General features: G+C 37.1%; 3 protein-coding genes across 5 annotated transcripts in view; 2 read left to right on the forward strand and 1 right to left on the reverse strand.

Moving 5' to 3' along the window:
* Positions 1-7: 7 nt before the first annotated feature.
* Positions 8-10,595, reverse strand: LOC106140232 (peptidylprolyl isomerase domain and WD repeat-containing protein 1). The gene is made up of 11 exons (XM_060949706.1): positions 10,317-10,595; positions 9,878-10,038; positions 9,149-9,287; positions 8,261-8,348; positions 7,509-7,836; positions 6,582-6,700; positions 5,238-5,430; positions 4,378-4,612; positions 2,387-2,575; positions 1,052-1,203; positions 8-198 (listed from the first exon to the last, which is right to left on the reverse strand). The coding sequence occupies exons 1-11, from the start codon at positions 10,429-10,431 to the stop codon at positions 55-57; spliced, it is 1,863 nt and encodes a 620-aa protein (XP_060805689.1). The 5' UTR covers positions 10,432-10,595; the 3' UTR covers positions 8-54.
* Positions 10,596-10,991: 396 nt separating this feature from the next.
* On the forward strand, positions 10,992-20,029 carry LOC106136176 (CCHC-type zinc finger nucleic acid binding protein). Of its 2 annotated transcripts, none has more exons than XM_060949712.1 (3): positions 10,992-11,167; positions 18,181-18,361; positions 19,138-20,029. In XM_060949712.1, exons 2-3 carry the CDS (start codon positions 18,183-18,185, stop codon positions 19,391-19,393), a joined length of 435 nt encoding a protein of 144 aa, XP_060805695.1. In that variant the 5' UTR covers positions 10,992-11,167; positions 18,181-18,182; the 3' UTR covers positions 19,394-20,029. The 2 variants fall into 2 exon arrangements, with proteins under 2 accessions (XP_060805695.1, XP_060805696.1); XM_060949713.1 differs by lacking the exon at positions 10,992-11,167 and adding an exon at positions 11,284-11,423.
* A 2,952-nt stretch (positions 20,030-22,981) lies between these two features.
* The window catches only part of LOC106140680 (CD109 antigen), a 44,438-nt gene continuing 44,015 nt past the window's right edge, over positions 22,982-23,404 (forward strand). For both annotated transcript variants that reach the window (XM_060949715.1, XM_060949714.1), the window contains exon 1: positions 22,982-23,191. The gene's annotated coding sequence lies outside the window, so the exon portion shown is untranslated. The remainder of the gene's footprint in view (positions 23,192-23,404) is intronic.

Raw genomic sequence — 23,404 nt, forward strand, 5'->3', positions numbered from 1 at the left:
ATCTTATTACAAATTTAATGATATCCTTAACAATACTACTTATATATAAACACTTCACTTGACGGTAATGGACACTATCCGTATATCGTCGTAAGGTTTGTCAGTCTTGGGGTTCGTCTTCACGCTGCCGATGTTCTGCACCACCTCCATGCCGCGGGTCACTCGCCCGAACACCGTGTGCTTATTGTCTAACCACGGCTGGAAAGACACGTGATTTGTTAAAAAATCGGTTGTTTATTAAAAATTCGGTTTACTGACGATAGTTGAACGTGACAACGTCTTAAGAAAATACCTGATACACCACATCCACTTTTCACTGCACTTGATACTCGACCGAAACTTGTAAATGTACTATAGTATAGCATCTGTCCACGCAGACGCAACGCTCAATCAAATAGGAGAGACGGATGTCGAACGCGAAGGCCGATTGTGCCTCTTTGTCGCTCGTTCCGCGCTCTCGCTTGCACTTCAAGCCTTATATGGCCTCAGAGCGAGGTAACGCCGCATGAGTCATGTTTTGTCGTGCGTGCCGCCGGCTCAATCGAATTATAAGATGTTGTCACGTCAATAATAGAAAACATTTTACAAGAACGTTGGTGGTCGATTCGGTAAGGCCCGCTTTAAATGAGTCTTCCTCTTGGCTTTAGTCCCGGTTGCATCCTCACCGCTCTGGAGAGGAGCCCGGGGTGTGCCTTTGACCATGGATCTTGGATTGGGTGAGTCAGGTTTTTACACGAAGCGACTCCCATCTGACCTCCGCAACCTTTGCAGGTAAACCTAACCCGTAATGGATCGATCATGGATATACATCCAATTTCCTGAATGTGCAGGTTTCCTCACGATGTTTTCCCTCATCGTAAGAGCATCGGTCAGTATTCAAACTAATGTAAATAACTTTTATAAATGGTCATTGGTACATGGCCGAGGTGGGATTCGAACCTGTGCCTTTCTTTCATTTTAAGCGGGCACCTTACCGATTCGACCACCGACGCTCTATTGAACATTAGTAACAAAATAAACTAATACAAGTTATAACGGTGATAGTAATTACCGTGGGTGCCAGCGTGATGAAGAACTGGCTGCCGTTGGTGTTTGGGCCGGCGTTGGCCATGCTCAGCGTGTAGGGCCGGTCGTGCTTCAGCTGCGCGCGGAACTCGTCCGCGAACTCCCCGCCCCAGATGCTCTCGCCGCCCGTGCCGCTGCCTATCCGATACAAGTCGGAGAATCAAATGGGTGTAAGTAACTAATATTAAGTATAAACTTGTGCCCTAATGGGACAATAATAATATAATTCTATTCTAATATCTTCAGCCAGGCTAGGTATTATGCGGAAGTTGTGTTTATGCTGCAATCTGTGAAATCTGATAGGTTGCCATAGACACTTCGCTGCTATTGGCTGAGCGCGTCGCATTGTCGCTGTGATTGGCCGATGGCGTGTGACGTTTAGTGAAGTCGCCACACTATTTTGGCCAATAGTTTATTGAAGGGACGGGAAGTAAAATATTTTGGCTTATTTAATATTTATATATTTTTATCTAGGCATTCTCATTCACACTCTTCTTATATTTGCTTAGTCAGGTTGCTTTTCAAAGACGACAATTTTTTATACATTTTCTCCACTAGAACCACACAGACTAGTGTTGCCGATAGATAATCCACTATCGATTGTTGAGTAAAAGCAATAGGATCGATAGAAATATCGACAGTATTGTAGTTTTATATGCTATTTGTACCAAACTGAGCTATCGATAGGCCTATCGATATTGCAGTGTAAATGGTCGACTATCGATAAGTCAGCAAAAAACACAAGCCTATCCATTTATGCAAATTCTCTACACCCGTCACTGTTATCTTGACAATATCGCTTCCTTTATGGGCAAACCCCACATTGATTACTTATTTATAAAATCTGTCTACCAAACGCTTGAATGCGCGTTCACTTTAATTTGACATACATATTACACTAAGTGCAATATACGACTTCTAACTAACAACATCGTTTCTCTTTCACTCACCTACATACCTAAATATATATATACTTTATATCAAATTAGCTGTGCCCGCGAATTTGTCCGCGTGGAATAGTTATTATGGGCATCATTGAAGCCCTCAAGGATGAATAATTTTCCCCGTTTTTTTCACATATTCCATTATTTCTTGGCTCCTCATAGTTGCAGCGTGATGTTAGCCTATAGCCTTCCTCGATAAATGGTCTATTCAACGCAAAAAGAATTATTCAATTCGAACCAGTACTTCCTGAGATTCAAACAAACAAACTCTTCAGCTTTATAATATAAGTATCAAATATCAGAGTTGTCATATAAACATCAAATAAAAATCTGTGTGTGCGAACGAATGTGTGTGTCTTTTTAATATTAATCTTTACCTGTAGGATCTCCAGTCTGCACCATAAACCCCTTTATAACTCTATGGAATATGTGACCGTTATAATATCCGTTTCTTGCGTGTACGCAGAAGTTCTCGGCGGTTTTCGGCACGTCTTTGCCGAAGATGCGCACATGGATGTCTCCGAGAGAAGTGTGCAGGATCGCTTGCTCGTAAATACGTTGAACGCCTGTAACAATGTACACATTTTGTATGACTTACACACGGGACCAAGGAACATTGTTTGCTATATGAACATCAAAATCTTGACATTTACCCTCTGCGTTTACGGGAAGTTAAAAGAAAAGTATCCTCTCGGTTTAAAGGTCTTAATTATAGTGAAACGAAAGTACTAATTCACTAAATATCATATTTTATTATATTTAATTTTAAGATTTATAACTTTATTAAACTATTAGAATAGAATAGATTTATTTTCAAAATTGGATACAAGGTATCACTTATTGACGTCACATAACTTAAATCTAATTATAACTACTACCGCTTCCAAAGCGCATGTGTAGAAGAAGCGGCGGAACAAACTACACTGCAGCATTTTCATAGGACGTCAATTTACAAATATAGATCTCTTAAATCTAAATCGTGGACGAATGCACATTGTCTACATTAAAAAACATGTATTGTAATATTATGTGTTATGTAAGTTATTGAAAGAGCAGGTCTGTCTGGCACAAGCATTATTTTTATAAAAGGCAGTCCTCACCCATGTTTGTAAACACAAATATTGTTGAAGAAATATTTTTTTTTATTATTTTTTTTTTTTTTTTTATAACAAATTGTCGAGACAAGACCAAAGAAGGATATTGAAACCGATAGATTAGGATTCTTTTGTGTATGCATCCTTAGAATAGAATAGAATCTGTATTTGCTTTTGATAAGGGTTTACAAAAGCTGTAGCATAAAAAATATTTCCTCCTGATCAGCAATTAATTATGGCATGCAAATATTGTAAAATTACACATAAGGCACTTTTAAAGAATATGACTTCTCCGTCGCTTTCGTAAAAGGCGACTAAGGGATAAGCTGAGAAACTTGGGATTCTTCTTTTAAGGGACAGGCTAGCAATCTTTCAATATTTGAATCTCAATTCTATCAATAAGCCAAACAGATGAACAAGTCAGATTAATTTACTCTAAATAAAATTATGATATTATTATGTCAATTAAACTGTAATTAGTAACTTCGTTATTATTAAATAAAGTAGCTTTATTATCCGTGTGCCGTGTAGTTTCCGGCACTAAAGAATAGCACCACTCTCATCTATTTCCCATGAATGTCGTAAAAGCGACTAAGAAATAGTCTTAACTTGGGATTCTTATTGAAGGCGATGTGCTAACAACCTGTCACTATTTGAATCTCAATTCCATCATCAAGCCATGCAGCTGAACGTGGTCTTTCAGTCTTTTGAAGACTGTTGGCTCTATCTACCCGCAAGTGATATAGACAGGAATCTATCTATATATGTATGTACGCATGCATTTTATATATATATACTAGCTGTCCCGGCAAACGCTGTTTTGCCATATTATTACTAGATAAAACAAAAATGTTGAGGGTAGACACCCCTTATCACCAAGGGGTATGAAAAATAGACCTAATCAATATGCTCACAAAATTTCATGAGAATCGGTCAAGCCGTTTCGGAGGAGTACGGAGACAAACATTGTGACACGAGAATTTTATATATAAGATATATCGTATGGTTCCCAGCACTTAAGAATAGAACCACATCATGGATATCGTAATAAAATAGCAATATGCCTTATAGAAGACTAAAACCCGTATTGAAAGAAAAGATAAGGAATGAATGAAACATTTTAAAGTTTCTCTCCATAGAGGCACGCGCGGCACCACCATTTTTAATCGCGAAAAACTATCGCCGTCTCGCTTTTTGATTACAACGCGAAAACGGGACAGCGATAGTTTTTCGCGCGTAAAAAAAAAAAAAAATTTGTTAATAAAATTACTAACCTTGGCCTTCCGTCGCCGATATAATGTCTTCCTTGGACGGCTTCTCATTGAATATATCCCTGTCGGCGTCGGGACTCTTGATGTCATCAGGACTCCTCCTGGAGAACAGGTAGAAGCGGTTCTTCTTGTACGCGGTGCAGAAGAGTGTGGGGTCGGTCTTCACGTTGAGGAGGGCGGGGTTCTCAGAGCCCTCCATCTCGAGGGTGGAAGCCACGTTTGGTTGGTTGGTGCGACCCTGTTGGATTATTTGTCAACGTAACATATAATCACATGTGTATATCCTTTGCGGGGTAGACAGAGCCAACAGTCTTCGGAAGACTGAAAGGTCATGTTCAGCTGTATGGCTTAACGACTAATTTGTATATACTACAAGTGTTAAACGCGCTCGTAACGTACTTTGTTTTATGCAACGCGAAAGTTGAAAATGAAAAATATTTTATTTGGAAACATCAACGTAGTCTATATCTGAAACATACATAAGACTGTTGGCTCTGTTTACCCCGCAAGGGATATAGACGTGACCATATGTATGTAGGTCACGTCTATGTTCCTTGCGGGGTAGACAGAGCCAACAGTCTTGAAAAGACTGAATGGCCACGTTCAGCTATTTGGCTTAATGATATAATTGAGATTCAAATTGTGACAGGTTGCTAGCCCATCGCCTAGAAAAGAATCCCAAATTTGTAAGCCTATCCCTTAGTCGCCTTTTACGACATCCATAAGAAAGAGATGGAGTGGTCCTATTCTTTTTTGTATTAATCCCAAGAACCACACGGCACTCAATGTACTTTATTTTATACAACACGAAAGTTTAACATTAACATAGTCTATATCTGTAATAACAACTGACCAAAACCGACCTGAAACAATGCCAAATGCAGCGGCCTCAGGTTCTCCGGCTTCCCTATCATCGCCACACACCGGTTCGTGACCAGGTTGACCACTTTGACCCCCAACATGGTGGCGTACACAACAAAATGGCCGCTAGCGTCGAACAAAATGTTGGCCAGATGGACGAAATCGGATTTATCGAGGTCACGCTCTGCCGCCATTCTGAAATTAATAAATAGATGTGTCAGGATCTACATACGTACATAGCGTCACGTCTTTATCCCTAACGGGGTAGACAGGGCCAAAATTCTTGGAAATACTGAAAGGTCATGTTCAAATTTATAGCTTTCTGATAGGATAGAGATTCAAATAGTGACAGGTCGCTAGTCCATCGCCGAAAAAAGAAGAATCCCAAGTTTATTAGCCTTTCCCTTAATTGACCTTTACAATATAGACGGGAAGGTAAGCAGAATTAAATAACAGGGAAGACATTGAACGCAGAATTCGTAGTTTTATATCGCAAGATATAATATGCGAAACTAAATGTAAAAAAAAATTAGACACTAAAACGCTAAAAATAATTCAAAATTAAAGTAACAATACGTCGTATCTAGGCGATTAGTCGGCTGATACCTAGGTAAACTAATGTAGGTAACATCAATTTTGAAATGCAAAAAGAATGTTTCATATCAACTTAAAAATACTAGAAATATGCTGTGAAATACATATAAAAAAAAAATAACGGAGCTTATTGTGTTAATGTTCCCTGAAATATCTTCCACATTTATGAGCGGACCTTAACCAAATTTCTATGATACCAATCGGACACTATACACATTTTTTTAATGCAAAATACATACATTATGAATAATTTTTCAAATCATATTACAAATACCGGAGATATGCGGTAACATATATAACAAAATAAAAATACAACCGAATTGAGAACTTGCATTTTTGAAATCGGTTAAAAAGAGTACATTGACTGACTGACATGACAACTCACAGCCCAGACGGCTGAATCTACAAATTTGAAATTTAGCGTGTAGGTGCCTCTCTTATGTGAATAAGAATCTTACATTACATACATACATATAATCACGTCTATATCCCTTGCGGGGTAGACAGAGCTTACAGTCTTGTAAAGACTGATAGGCCACGTTCAGCTATTTAGGCTTTAAGATAGAATTAAGATTCAAATGGTGACAGGTTGCTAGCCCATCGCCTAAAAGAAGAATCCCAAATTTATGAGCCTACCCCTTAGTCGCCTTTTACGACATCCATGGGACAGAGATGGAGTGGTCCTATTCATTTTTAATAAGCATCTTAGGGGATAAGAACTGAGTTTCAAAACACAGGGTTTACAATGTTACCTCCTACCGAATTCCATGTTGGGCAGCTGTTGCGTCTGATGCTGCAGCTCCTGGAACCGCTGCAGGCTCTCGTCCAGCACCTTGTGGAGCTTCCCGGTCAGGAAGTGGAATACACGCACCTAAGGTATTGATACATACATAAAATCACGCCTCTTTCCCGGAGGGGTAGGCAGAGACTACCTCTTTCCACTTGCCACGATCTCTGCATATTTCCTTCGCTTCATCCACATTCATAACTCTCAATAACTATAAAGGTATTGATGTATGAATTAAAATACATATACATATATACGGGACAAATTACACAGATTGAGTTAGCCTCGAAGTAAGTTCGAGACTTGTGTTACGAGATACTAACTCAACGATACTATATTTTATAATAAATACTTATATAGATAAACATCCAAGACACAGGTCAATCAGAAAAAGTTCGTTTCTCATCATGCCCTGGCCGGGATTCGAACCCGGGAGCTCCGGTGTCAAAGACAAGCGTACTACCGTTGCGCCACAGAGGCCGTTCAATAAAACATTTCTCAAAATGTTTGCTGGAACATACATACATACATATGATCACGTCCATATCCCTAGCGGGGTAGACAGAGCCACCAGTCTTGAAAAGACTGATAGGTCACGCTCAGCTGTTTGGCTTAGTGCTAGAATTGAGATTCAAATAGTGACAGGTTGCTAGCCCATCGCCTAAAAGAGGAATCTCAAGTTGAGCCTATGCCTTAGTCTGCTGGAACAATAAAAATTTTCGCTTAAGAAATAACGACAAATAGCTGAACGTGGCCTATCAGTCTTTTCAAGACTGTTGGCTCTGAATACCCCGCAAGGGATAAAGACGTGATTATATGTATGTATGTATGTCTCATCAAGATGATGATAACAAGGTGATTAGGAATAACGCTCAACTGTTTCAGTACTAACCTTTCTATCTAAGCTTATAGACGCCATTTTCAACCCATCGGGCGAGAAAGCCAACGCGCTTGGATACGTCTTGTTCTTTACAAAATCAAACAGATCCGTGTCAAGTTTCGAATCGAACTTGACCACTTTAGGGAACTTGTACTCGTGTTTTGGCCCAGTCCAGTATTCGACGATACCGGCCTTGTCCACAGACACAGCGGTTTCGTAGACCTGGTTGTATTTAATTGTAGCTACGGTGCTTTGATGTAACATCTCGAATGTATGCATCGGAGTGCCTGAGACTTGTGTGCCGTCGAATATGTGGATTTTGTTGCTGTTCCTCTCTGACCTGCAATGAGGAAATGACAGGTGGATATATATGTTTGTTATTCACATGTCATAAGTATTTATAAATATATATTTTATTTTTTTTTTCAATTTATAATATAATACCATCAAGAAAATTGGTGCCTTCTGGTTCCCGGCATCAATAAAAAGCAAAAGAATTACTCCATCTCGTTTCCATAGATGTCGTGAAACACCACTAAGGGATAGGCTTATAAACTTGGGATTCTTCTTTTAGGCAACCTGCCACTATTTGGATCTTAACACTATCATTATGACAAACGGCTGAACGTGGCCTATCGGTCTTTTCAAGACTGTTGGCTCTGTCTACCCCGCAAGGGATAAAAACGTGATTATATGTATGTATGTATCATCAAGATGATGATGACAATGTGATTAGAAAATATGAGTGCATGTATTGTACTTACACGGCCAATGCAGAGATAGGGTCTCCGGCTGAATGAACCCATTCTGTACAGTGAGGTTCAAACTCTATTGAGATCATATTGATCATGTCTGAAACAAATTCATTCCAAATAATCAAATTTTACTTTAATTAATATCAATATTGAATAATGCCGTATGGTTCCCGGCACCAATAAGAAAAAAGAATAAAGCCACTCCATCTTTTCCCCATGGATGTCGTAAAAGGCGACTAATGGTTAGGCTTGTAAACTTGGGATTCATCTTTTAGGTGATGAGCTAGCAACCAGTCACTATTTGAATCTTAATTCTATCATCAAGCCAAATAGCTGAACATGACCTATCAGTCTTTACAAGATTCTGTCTGTATTGGTTCTGTCTACCCCGCAAGGGATATAGACGTGATTATATGTATGTACGTAGTTCAAGTTTTACTCTGTCATATTATCTTATCAATATTATAAATGTGAAAATCTGTAGGGATGTGTATTTGTAAACGGATTCTCATGAATTTTTGTATACTGGTAGGATATAACATGGAATAACATATAACTTTTATTTTGATGGCCTTTGTGGCGCAGCGGTTGTATGCTTGTCTGTGGCACCGGAGGTGCCGGGTTCTAATCCCGGCCAGGGCATGATGAAAAAAGAACTTTTTTTCTGAAGAGTTTACGGGATCTTGGATGTTTATCTATATAAGTATTTATTATTAAATAAAGGTATTGTTGAGTTAGTATCTCGTAACACAAGTTTCGAACTTACTTCGAGGCAAACTCGATCCGTGTAATTTGTCCCGTATATATTTATTTATTAATTTTATTCTATATCCCAAAAACTCATACGTGAGCGTTTCCCCAGGGCGCAGCTAGTGCAATAATAAACACAACACTCACCAAAGTTCACCACATCAAACACCTTGACGGTTTTCTCTGGCGAGGCGGTACACAACAGCGTGCCGGTGCTGTTGACAGAGATATCGCTGATCGGAGCCAGGTGGCAGCGGAAGTGTTTCACAAACTCTATGCCTTCATCCTGAAATCATAATTATTTCATAATTATTTTCTTGAACAACTTATAGCTGACGCGTGTATATCACTGCATTTGTGTTTTCAAATGTTTGTCCAGATGATTTTAAAAGTGGAGCTTGGAGCATTTATGACTGTCATGCGTTAGGAGTTCCACATTTACAGGATACAGTTTGACAAAATGTTGAAGGGTGTCGGTGATTAAATCAGTAAGGTCCTGTTAAAATTTGTGATGTGCATAGAGGTGCAGGTTACGAATTCAATTCGCACCTCAGCCATGTACCAATGACTATTTTTGATGTTTTGTACATTAGTATGAATACTACCCGATGCTCTTACTGAGGGAAAACTTTGAGAGGAACCCTGCTCATTCAGGCTACTACGGATGTGTAACAAGAGATTAGTCAGGCCCGGGGTATGCCTTTGGCAAGGGATTATAGATTGGGTGAATCAGATTTTTACATGAAGTAACTCTCATCTGACCAACGCAACCTTAGCAGGTAAACCTTACCTTTGTTAGATCATTGGTTACGCATCAAGTTTCTTGAATGAGCAGCACCATGAATTGATATCTAAAAGTATTTAAAAGAGTTTCACCTGTTTCTTCCAAAACTTAAGATGTCCATCTTGACTAGCAGTGATAACAAAATCGGTTTTGGTGACAGCAATGTGAGTGACCACATCCCGGTGCATATAACTGTGCTCGTATGTTTCTGATGACGGAAGATTCTCTATGTACATAGATTCAAACTCCAACACTGAAATTGTTGTAATAAACAAATATTTGTTTAAAAAGGTAAAGGGAGGAAGAAATTTATGCAATTATATGTAGTAAGTTTAACATCATAAATATTTTAATTGTTTTCTTGGAAAAAAGCTTTACTTCCAACTTAGTAAAACTGTTGTACCTTCTTGTTTCATGTGTGTACGATAAAAAGAGGATATGAGCCAGTTTTTTTTTATTATTACCTATATGATGAAAAGCAAAACAATCTCAAGCAGAATAGTGAGCCAAAGTTATAAAATTCATTTATACCTTTCCGCTTTTTAGGTTTTGGATTTGTGGCCTCTGAAGGCATTGGTCCAATCCAACCATCGTCTTCTAGGGCATCTTCGTTGTTTTCAGCGCTGCTTCGTCTTTTCTCAGACATTTTTTGGTAACTATTACGGCAAAGTTATATTGATTCACAACATAAGGATTAATAACCAAACAACCAAAACAATCTGCCTCTGAAATCAGCTGAAAAGATTGAAATGAAGAAGAAGAAACAGACGGATGAATATGAAAGATGATGTGTTTTGGTCATTGTCTGCTGTCATGTCATGTTTTATGTCATAGGTAATTGTCATTGTCAATATCACTTGCTATCAAACCAGCGAATCATTTATGAAAACTAGGGATATAGTTTTTCATTCGTTTAAAAAACCGGAGATTTGCTATGATTGGCTGTTACTTACATCGTACTTCACTGCAATTGGTCAGTATGATTCAAATTGTATACCGTAGACAAAACATTTTTGACTTTTAATTTTTGGCATAAATATTTATCTGTAAGATAAGATATTTATAGAATTTATTTTACAAACAGACATACATACATTTTTATTAGGAGATCATTAAATCTATAAACATCCTTTTATCAAAAAATGTTAATAAAGAAAATTTGTAAAATCCCGGCCACGACATCTGAGTCACGTTTAAAAACTTTTTAAACCATGTTGTCTATGCACAAAATGTCTTTTACGAAATCGTAGTGATGGTGGCTGGCTTCCTTGTAAACGAAGCGTCGTAATTTGTAGTTAATTTGTTAATCTCAACACAATTTTGGTCGTTGATCGATCTCAATATTAGTGACTTAAGTGCTCAAGAAGTTTCACAACAAATCGGTAAGTGGAAACTGTGTCATTCATTGTGAAAACGCGGGCTACCGGTATCTCTACACGTGGTTTGCTTGGTACAACGCGTACGTGTGTCTTCAATGGTGTTTTTGTATTTTTATCAACATATTTCACATAATCGTATTCTGGTTTAGTGTGATTACCTGTATATCAATATTTTCTACCTTTATTCGACATATTTAGGTTGTACACTGAACGTGGTAGATTTGACAAAAAGTCTCTTAGTAGTGACAAGCTTATTGAGGTAATTCAATGAAAAAATATTTTGTTTTTCCCATGTAATGATAACCATTAAGTTGCTAATTATCCATAAAATAGTACTACAAGTAGCTTTAGTAGTAGGAATTGAAACAATGCGAAGGGTTGCGTGCGTCTTCTTCTAGTTTCTCTTTTTTTTCTTGTTGCATGGAGACAATGACGCATTTCTGTAAGTACTATGACATGTTTGTGGGAAAGTTTTATGTTGAATTGGTTGTACGCATTTTAGTAATATACAAATATACATTCAATAATAATATTCCGCAAATTACATGTTCCAACCTAACAGACTATGAAGATGAACTTTCAAAAAAATATTATTCATAAACAAATTATAAGACTCATCTTCTGCACTTTTGATTATCTAAAAAATCATAAGGTTTATATTGCCATGCCACTGTGAAAATATTGCTTTCCATTGTAAAGAATTTCAACATTCATTTCTTGTTATGTCACAACACTATACTCATTGCTTTAATAGTAGCACAAAGGTAGCAAAACTAAATAACCTATTAAAACTGCACATTTGGTTTACTATAATTACTGTGACACATTATAGTGTTAGAGATATCAGACTTAATATCATACCTTCCATGTTGCAATACATGCTGATCCAAAATCCTCTGTAGCCATTTACCTTCAAATTATATTTTTCATCAATGCCAGAGAAATGTGAGATCTATGTATGAAGCTTGGCAACTCATATGTCTCATCTACTTTTTCTATGTACATACATATAATTATGTCTATATCCCTTGCGGGATAGACAGAGTCAATGGTCTTGGAAAGACTGATAGGCAACATTCAGCGGTTTGGCATAATGATAGAATTGGGTATTCAAATTTGACAGGTTGCTAGCCCATCGCCTAAAAAAAGAACCCCAAGTCTATAAGCCTATCCCTTAGTTTTCTTTGACGACATCCATGGAAAAGAGATGGAGTGGTCTTATTCTATTTGCCATGTGGTTCCTTGCACCAATAGAACTTTACTACTTTTGAGAGAACTATTCTGTTATTTTCTTGTATCTATCTACCTTTATCTTTGGTTACCTGAAGTGATATAAAACCAGAGAAGCCAGAAACATGCCTTGTTACTAACATACAAAGTGTATTTTCGCAAGTTGATTGGTAATAATGAACTAAAACCATTAGGGGTCTGATTTAATTGATTTGTAATCAGTTTGGATAGGTACAAAATTACTTACTGTCCATACTAAGACATGATCACATTTATTTGTTTTGCTTCAAGCACATTGTCATAGTCAGTCATGTCATGTCGAAAGAACACAGAGCATCATAAAAAACAGAAGTGACTAATATTATAACCACTTCTTAACATTCACTTGACCAACATTCTTCCTTCTGCAAAATTGTGTAAACTAATCATTAATTATCGTGCCAATACATAATTGCTAGGTTTCTCATTGCATCAATAAAATAATCTTACTGTTTTGTAGTACATACATTTAGTCATCTCTTCATACTTTACGAGGTAGACAGAGGCGACATTATCAAAAAGCAGAATGGCAACATCAGCTGTATTACCCAATGATTTCCTGAAAGGAGAATCCCAAGTTTATTCCTCAATATTTTTTTATATGGAAGCTTGCACTAGATGATTGTGTACCTATTCCCTTAGTCGCCTTTTAAGACATCCGTGGGATAAGGATATGGAGTGGTCGTATTCTAAAGTGACAAAGTATGCGGCACAGTATAAAATTTATTTAAAAGAAAAAATGAATTTCACAAAACTAAAATTGTCCACTCACACATTGCCTATAATCAACAAGTTAAATTACTACTTAATCACATTGTTTGAAATAAGTACATAATAAAATCCATAATAATTGATTAAATATTTACATCTTCTGCTATCTCAAAGTCCAGTTGTCCATCGTGAGTGATAAGCCTTGTGTGCTACTGCCTATCCACTTTATAGCATTTTAAAAAGTCTTGTTTAACTTCACTCCTGTAGGAATTTTTCAGATATAAACATTGCCTTAGTCATTTATCCCTGTCGAAATTTCATTTAAATTGGACCAGTAGTAGTAAATTTTTTTTTTACAAAAAAAAATATTTTTTTTTTGTTTATCCCTAGATGTCAAACAATTGTATTTTTCCAACAGTTGGGAAAAAAAGTTAAAGTTATATTTGTGTAAATTAAACACGAGAAATAAATTAATTTTTGTAAGTAGGTACCTGCAACTAGGTAGGTACCTACAAAAATTAATGAAATTCCCATACATTCACAAGTGAATGAACCAACTAGATTTGGTACTAATTCACTGACATTTATCATTTATTTACATAGGGAATTTTTATACATTATTGTTATATTATATACTCGAGTAAAATTTGGAAATAAATATTTTTTTTTCTAAAAACCTCATTGTATTGGTGCCTAAGTATAGGCAGGTAGGTATACTTCGTATATGGTTTGGCTTTATAAACTTCATGTAAAAGGTAAATAATTTTACATAAATGCATATAGTCACGTTTATATTCCTTGCGGGGTAGACAGAGTCACTGATAGGCCACACCATAGCTTGCCACGGCTTGTATTTTTGTTAAAAGTAAATTTAAACCACATTCAATTCCTGTCCTACTAATATTTTAAATGCTAAAGTTATGTAGGGATGTTTGTTTGTTACTCTTTCACGCATAATCTAAAAGTTTTGATGAAATTTAGTACAAGGGTAGTTTATAACATGTAACTTTTTATGTCGAAATTCCTAAAGTAGGGTAGTTAACCGATTCGTTGCGGATGACACGTATCCGTGCCATCACTTTTTTTTACGTGTGGCGTTAGACACGGATGTGTGCCATTTTGAAATCGACGCTAACTCTTTCAAATTAGCTTAAAAAAAATTTTACCCAGAACCAAACTATCATCATTTTGCACGTATATTAAGCTCGTAGTATTCGTTTCTGGATATTGTAAAAAAATATATTAAATAGGGGTAACCAACCTTTTTAAAAGTTGCGTTATTTTTTATTTAACCATCATAATATGAATAATTATAAATGTATTAAACAATAAATAAAAACATTTATTAAGCAGACAACATGATCCAAAGCGTTAGTTACAAGAGCTTATATTCTATGTACTAACATATATTCTATATACTTACTATGTAAATTCAATTTAAAAACAAAAGAATGTTGTCACAGACTGTTGTCTGTGGATTAATTTTCAAATAACTGGACAGTTCCCACGATTGGCTATGGCATCCAAAACACTATTGCCGCTGACGGTGAGTTTTGTGAGTGTTCCTCCCAGTCTTGTGAATTCTGTTCTATAACTTCGTCATCGTCGCTTTGTGTTTCAATCTCTGTGTCGGGAATGTACTTTCTTTTACGCCGCAACTCTTGAACAGTAAATAACCATAATATAAAGACGATATTTAGCAAAGTGATATTTTATACTGATGGTTTAGTTATTTATCGTTTTAGTCGTTAATACTTAATTTAAACAGTTGAAATTTGTTATGAGGAAAACCAAACAATGGTTATAGATCTAATTTAATACTTCATAATCAATCAAATCATTAGGAAATGCAAAAAAAGTTAAAAAGGTTTAGTACAACTGCAATCAAAAAGTCACTTACTCTCTATTTCCCAGAAATACACTTATTTTGACACTTCTAATCACTTATATCTCTTTGCCTGACCGTTCACGTTATTTTCGAATCCAAACTAAGAGTATTCAAGCTTTAAAACACGTCAAAAATGGTCAAATACATTTATACTTATCCGTATGGCTGAAGACACGGATTCGTGTCATCTAATCGTATGGCGTTGGGCACTGATCAGTGTCACGTTATTTTTGTTCGACGCCACAGTCAAAAGTTAGTGAAATTAAACATCGCAACGAATCGGTTAATTATTTTATATGATGTTGTATGCAAGCAACGCTCACGCGCCGCTTTCGCAGCAGTACAGTCAACAGTATATCAGCTTGCTGTAAACTCGTCTCTATTATCGCGATTTCCATGCGTGTTAACTTTATATCCGGTTGCCTGTACCTGAACGAAAGCGATTACTGCACTGCAGTTGCGGCGCGGATAAGGGCTCGTGCAGTGTGCCGCCGACTTCGTGCGACCTAGATCTGACCGACTCGGGCAGACTGGATTGAACGTGTGTAATAAAGCGGCGCAGTGCAGCGTGCTACCGCCGACTACTAGTCGCTAGTCGTCGGCACGCTGTATAAGACTGCGTTCACCTTTAGAACGCATCAACATTTTAATTGATTTGCATCTTAAGACTCATTCCTTAGCAAATAAAGCACACGTACGCAGGCCACTTATGATAACATCGCGTAGATATCTCTACTTACACGTACACACCTACAGAATGCTTTTAAATATTATGGACTAGCTGTTGCACGCGACATTTTTCGCCGTAAAAGTTTACTGACAGCGGACGAATTTTTGTTGAATTGAAATACCAAGCCTAACGCATCTTGAGGAAACCGCGTTCAAATCAGTGCAAAAGATTCGTGCGATGCGACTACAAACATACAGGACAATCAGAAATTATTAATATTATATTCTAGGCCATCGATTTTTTGTCAATATAAGTATTTCAAGTACAGACATCAGTCAGTTAACATTTAGCTGTAAGTACAGATGCACCACAAAACAAGGTACAGCGCTGGCAAAAGAACATGTCTGGCGACAGCTATATAGAGATAAAGATAATTTATTTGCCAAAACAAGTCATCATACATGCATTGGTTGTTAAAATAATATACATATAGGTAAATCATGTTTAACAAAAAGCTTATAATGAAATAGCAGATGGGTCACTGTGTCTGAGACGAACGCTTGGCATTCACTTGCTGAACTGCATTAAATTAATTATATTTTAAATGTTTTCATCACTGTAATTAAAAGAAATCAATCCTGTCTTTAAAAAATATATATGTATACAAAATAGCATGTTAAATAAATAGTTCACAGAGAACTTTATTATGTAATAGAAGCCGCGGCGCCTCTAGAGTTGATATATAATTTATGTAATCAATACCCGTTCGGCATATAAAAATTATGCTGCAATAGCATATATCCAGAAAAGTGGGTCTTGTTTGTTGACGGATAATTATTAAAATCGGATCGGATAATGTCGGGTTTTCACTGTCCATCATTTTTCGTGGTACATTCATTCATACACATTGCACATCTACCTTTGTTATTACTGTTTATTATGTACCTATGTAACCAACAAATGTTTTGTGATAGTGAATAACGATTTTATCTATCTAAAATTTCGCATTTAAACGAACTGCATTAATCATGTTATGATTTATATGTATTATCCTTGTCGCTAGAGCTATTAAGAAAGAAATAATTTTATTGGAGCATAAAATACAAGTAAACATAACTTAAAAAAATTAATATTCAACAAAATGTGTTACATATGTATGTACGTAGGACGGTTTCGTTCCCTTATATCAATAACAGCATACATTGCAATGTTACACAACAATCGTCAATTTAACATACATGAACGCGAGACTGTATACACACATATACCTAGTTGCATTAATTAAATTCCAAGAAACTGTATAATAAAGAGCGTTTTATCCTACACCTGCCTATAAACAAGGCGAGTCAACTGATGGCATTGTAATGTAACAATATGTTTTAATTTATTCAAGGAATGGGCAAAACTGGTAAGGTTTGAATTGGAACGCTTTTGAGGCTGCCACAATCAGTTGGTAAATGTCAGAGATAAATAAACGTAGGGAAAGTAGTTAATTGATTATTGCGAGACAAATTAAGTAAGGTGCCGTGTGGTTCCCGGCACTATTACAAAAAAGAATAGGACCACTCCATCTCTTTCCCATGGATGTCGTAAAAGGCGACTAAGGGATAGGCTTATAAACTTAGGATTCCTCTTTTAGGCGATGGGCTAGCAACCTGTCACTATTTGAATCTCGGTTCTATCATTAAGCCAAATAGCTGAACGTGGCCATTCAGTCTTTTCAAGACTGTTGGCTCTGTCTACCCCGCAAGGGATATAGACGTGATCATATGTATGTATGTATGTATTAAGTTCAAGGAATGGGCAAAACTGGTAAGGTTTGAATTGGAACGCTTTTGAGGCTGCCACAATCAGTTGGTAAATGTCAGAGATAAATAAACGTAGGGAAAGTAGTTAATTGATTATTGCGAGACAAATTAAGTAAGGTGCCGTGTGGTTCCCGGCACTATTACAAAAAAGAATAGGACCACTCCATCTCTTTCCCATGGATGTCGTAAAAGGCGACTAAGGGATAGGCTTATAAACTTAGGATTCCTCTTTTAGGCGATGGGCTAGCAACCTGTCACTATTTGAATCTCGGTTCTATCATTAAGCCAAATAGCTGAACGTGGCCATTCAGTCTTTTCAAGACTGTTGGCTCTGTCTACCCCGCAAGGGATATAGACGTGATCATATGTATGTATGTATGTATTAAGTAAGGTTTAGTTTAGCATACTTATTTACGTACAGTCGACTGCTCAGAAACAAGACCTTTATTCATACAAACCTAAATTAGATAATCTGCAGCCGAAAATTCAGGTCAAGAGCAGATATTTAAGCTGTGTACTCCATACAATTGGCTAGTACAAGTCCAGGATTAAATTTTAAGGCGTACCCCGGGTTCCTCTTGAGATGAAGGGATCGCCAGGTGATAGAAGAATTGGCTAGTAAATGCTCTTTTCCGAACGCCCTTATAAAGACGTTACAATTTTGTTACAGCGATGAGTTCAAGTGTCTGTTACAAGTGCAACCGGACGGGGCACTTCGCCCGCGAGTGTACGCAGGGCGGCGTCGGCGGCCGCGACTCGGGCTTCAGCCGTCAGCGGGAGAAGTGCTTCAAATGCAACCGCACCGGCCACTTCGCTAGGGATTGCAAGGAAGAAGCCGACCGTTGCTACAGGTAGGTGACCTAGTGATTGTTACTTTAGTATCCTTCTGGGACCCGATATCACGCAATCGATAAACTTCAAAATGTTCTGTTCGGAGTGGAAAAATTTTCGCTTGTAGAGAATTCAAGCATTTCAAATGACAGACGCATAGTCCTTTCATACATTGCAATGCTAGAAACCTAGGTACGCAAGCGTACAACTCTCGTATGCTCGATTTGATAATAGTACCATGCTCCTTGTCGCCTCAACATATCAAAGTGATACATCACCGCGGTTTATTTCGGTCACAATTGATATGATACACTTATTTCGGCGACTAGTGATCGCGTAGTAGCCTTGAACTTCTTTTGGCGGACGCCGACGCAGATAGTAGGCATTAAACTCCTATTGCCGAATACAGTTATGTATAATCAATGAATAACAGCTGGTTTTTGCAAATAAATTCATAATTAATAAAAGTTTCTGTGCGATATTCTTTAATGCACATATGTATGTGGGTAATATTTATTTGTATATGTATGTAACTGTACATTGTTGCTATTTTGAGCTTGATTTAATTTTCCCGAGGGGCGGCGTCGTGGTAGAATTACTTGCGATCCCATGATGCCCTCAAAACGGCCGCACCGAGGGGTTTTAGTGGGTAGGCTGGTACTGGTACATTAGATGCCAGGAGTCCTTCCCATTCACACACTCCTTGTATATTTGCTTAAGAATAAATATCATGTGCAAAACATTCAATTAAAAAAACATTATATTCTGTGCTAATATTTCAACATTGTGTCTGCAGATGTAACGGAACGGGGCACATAGCGCGCGAGTGCGCGCAGAGTCCCGACGAGCCGTCGTGCTACAACTGCAACAAGACGGGGCACATCGCGCGGAACTGCCCCGAGGGCGGGCGGGACACCTCCAACCAGACCTGCTACAACTGCAACAAGTCTGGACACATCTCGCGCAACTGCCCCGACGGCACCAAGACCTGCTACGTCTGCGGCAAGCCCGGGCACATCTCGCGCGACTGCGACGAGTCCGAGCGGAATTAACACACGCTCCCAACACTATATTACTATAAAAAACATGTATATTACGAAGCCACACACGGACGATAAGCAAAGGACGCGATATGCGAATCTAGATCGTAAGACCATACGACGTATGAAATTTGTTCAAAGGAATTTAATACCGGAAGCGACGGAGACACGGCGTGTACATAGTCTCGCGCGTACTGCGCGCGCGCACGTTAAAGTTTGTTCTGCACGGTGAAGTTATTGTGTTTTAAATCATTTAATAATCGTGATTGAACTATTGATGAGGTAGCGTTACAGTTTTTAGCATTACAGAGTATATATTTAATATATTTTGTACAGATTTTTTTGTCAAAAGATAAATTGGATGCTGGCGTACTATGAGTTTTCAATGGAAGAGTGGAGGACCCCCGGACTCTCTTGTTCGTCTTTTCGTTCTCGCGGTCGGACTTCATTATGAAACTGAGGGTGATTTAATTTTATTGATTCCTTTGTTTATGAGATCCTGGTAACTTGTGGAGAATTCAGTGGTTAATTAGAATTTCATCAATCACAATATTTTTTATTTTGTTATCCCTGTCTTTGTGCCTGTGTTTGATACACGTCAATGTTACTCGGCTTACAGTGGGAGATAATAAAAATCTTGCCTTATGATTTTCAGTTTCCATTTGCCCTGAATTATATAGACAATAGACACACAACTAACATCCTTATATCCGACAGTTAAATATCAAGGCTTATCACAACTTATAAATTTGACAGAACAAGAGGGCAAAACCTATCCTTTACACCTGTATAGCTCAAGTAACACATTACACTACACCACGCTTAAAATATATTTTAACAAAATGTATACTAATGGGGCCGTTTTTAAGGTTCCAAAACCTACTGTGCATTACTGCAACAATTAAACCTACCCTTGTCATGGGTTCAATAGGACTAATATTTTAAAAAAATGGTGGCGCTAGTTTGCCCCTATCTACCGTTAACCTTTAGTGATCTGCCACAGTGACAGATTCAAAGTCGAGTAGCCACGTAGCGAACATGGTGATTTAGCGGCATTAGATCTGTGTGTACGATGCACTCTGTATGCGAGTGTACAAAATGGCGTCCACGCTTCTCCGCGGTAAAATAGGCTATTTGACTGTATTAAAAATATACATTTCTTTTATGTCATCAGTCTTAATATTATTTTTTTGGAGCGATTTGTAATAACGCAAGATAAAAATATTGCATTATTTAAACAAAATCCGTCTCAGAAAATTAGGTTTTTATATGCAGCTGTCACGTGACTAAAAACGAACGTGATTGGCTATTTCTATTATGACGTCAATTATCCATAAACAGATTGTGGATCGTACCGTTCCTTAGTGTTCGCTATTATTTTTCAAGATTTTATAAGTGTTTGATCGCTAAGGATTACTCAGATAACATAGGTATTTAATAATGGAAACCAATTCCGCGAAAGCTGACAGTCTAAACCTACAAAAAGTGGACGCAATACTTAATGGTTGGAAGAAGAAATCTGGATTGTCTTCTTCAAAGACAATCCAGATTTCTATGCTGCCGAACTGAGGAATGTGAAAACATCAATGTAAGTATATCTTGGTAACCACTGATCTTAGATCATGATCTGAAACCACTTCTTGCGAATATTCAAATCCATCAGCATAGAAAAAAACAGTTTCGTAGGAGATTTTATTGTTGTATTAGTGCATTGAGGCACTGCATAACATTTATAGGAACTCATTTTAATAATTTTCACACATATGACGTGGCACAAGTTAAATAAAACAAGAGAAAATCAAAACTTTTCGAAACACCAACAAGCTTTGTATGATATTTACACGAAATTTACGTCACTGCATGCCATGGCCGCCATATTGCTAAAAGTCGCGTTTTGGCGGCATATTTGAATATTTCATTTTCTTTTTCGATTTTTTAATAAAATAGCTGTAATAAAGGCAGAAAAGTATTTTTGTAGGGCTCCTTATAAACAAATAAATACCCTAAGATAGTTTTTAGAACTTTGTCAAATAGCCTATCGCTGCGCTCCCTCGACGCTTGCAATCCGCCTGTGTGGCATGGCCTGTAGACCAACCAAAAAAAGACCAACGATCTTTGTTCCTGGAACGATCTCCTATAGGCAAGTATATAAGCACCAGCAATAACCATAAAAACCATACACATGTCATAACTACATAAAGTCCAGCAACACTATTTTCTGGACATTCGTGTTGTGTACAAAAAACAAAATATGACAAACGACTATGATTCGAATCCATTGATGGAAATGGGTAGTTTTTAATCTGTTTGTTACAAATTTGACTTGCATATTCAGCTTTTGGCATTAAAGCTAAACGCAGCATGTAAGTGATACGAGGCACAGAATACGGGTTTTGTATAATAGGTGTTGTAAGTATGGCACCAAGAAATTTTGAGGAAAATAAAGGTTCAATAGCCTTCATGGCAGTGCCTATTCATCTCGTGCTTATTCTGTATCCGTTGTGGAAGAAGACATATGAGTAGGTAAGTAACATAATATACTCTAAAATTACTACAAAAGGAAACTGCGCGACAGTAGGGGAACAGGAATTATATGTAGCGTTTGACAAAGAAAAATTTGTGCATTTCTTGACTTCGTGAAATAATAAATGAACCAATAGATAGGTAGGTACATATAAACATGTGTTTATCACTTACGATAAGTGAGAGAGAGATGACAATCTTGAAAAGAATGGGATGCTACGTTCAGCTTTATGGAATGGATTACTTACCAAAAAGGAGTTTATAATTTAAAATATCCAGAAAAGGTACATTCTTTTAACAAAAACAAGAAAAGTACTATATTAACGCCATTTATTTGGAAGTAGTATGTAGTAAAGAACTAGTATTTTTAAATAGTTTTTCAGAGGGAAATAATTTATAAAGTACAACGAGCTTAGAGGATCTTGATGCATAGGTGACCACAAACTTGTGTGGCTACCTAACCCAGGTTTTTACGTAAAGTGACTGCCGTCTGCTCCGTTACATTGTTTCGCTTGTTTAAAACTGCGGTTTTCCTTCCGGTATTTAAAATTTAAAAGTGAATGATTAGAAAAACTAATGAATTTAGTTATGTAACGTGCAAAAGAGAGAAAACAAATCGCGACCGATGAAATTTGAAAGTATCCCCTTAATTAGATGGCAAGCCTCATCCGTACATAAAAACAAAAAGATATTGTTTTTATTTTATCAAATAAATTCAGAAACTCTGTCTTGCTTATTAAACAAATTGACAACGCATAATGTCTCATCGTCTCTCTTTTTTAACACCTTGGATAACCTTAAAATTCGAGAGAGAAAATGATTATGCCTTTCCACCTCAGCAATCAACGTTCATGAATAACTGCTGGAAGATAATGCTTATAGTATTAAGCCGGCCAATTGTGCTGTACATCTGTATTTTGTGCAATGAAGTTTAAATAAATAAATAAAAAAGAACCGATTGGGGGATCGGTGCGTGTGTACGCGGTTGAGGTAATATCGGTTTTTCCGATTGTCTCTGGATATATTTAGCACAACACTACGACAGCCGGGCGTGGTGCGCTTGCGCGACAACCGAAACGACAAAACAAGCGTTACTGAATGAAGTGAGTAATGAGGCGGTGTAACGTATTTGTTTATTTCATTTAATTTTATTTTTCACAATGAAATACATCTAAATTGAAGCAATAATTTACCTAGTACGATTTAAGATTTTCTGTGTGAAGTGCTCGTGTACATTTTGTGTAATAAAAAAAGAAAAACAAGAGTTTCCATGGGCGTTAACTTCAGGTTAAGTTGTTAAGTTTTTATCTAATTAGAAAAAGGGTTAATCTAGTATTGGTCTATTTTTCTCCGCATTCTTTGAATTTTTTGCATAATATTTATCTTTATATCAAAACAGATTTCATTATAATACTATACTGTTAAAATATTATTACACAGTTGAAAGTTATTATTATTGTTTTGTTAATATGAATTGTACTGTCAGTTGTAACAACCATA

This window comes from Amyelois transitella, chromosome 19 (assembly GCF_032362555.1).
Source record: "Amyelois transitella isolate CPQ chromosome 19, ilAmyTran1.1, whole genome shotgun sequence".
Lineage (NCBI taxonomy): Eukaryota > Metazoa > Arthropoda > Insecta > Lepidoptera > Pyralidae > Amyelois > Amyelois transitella.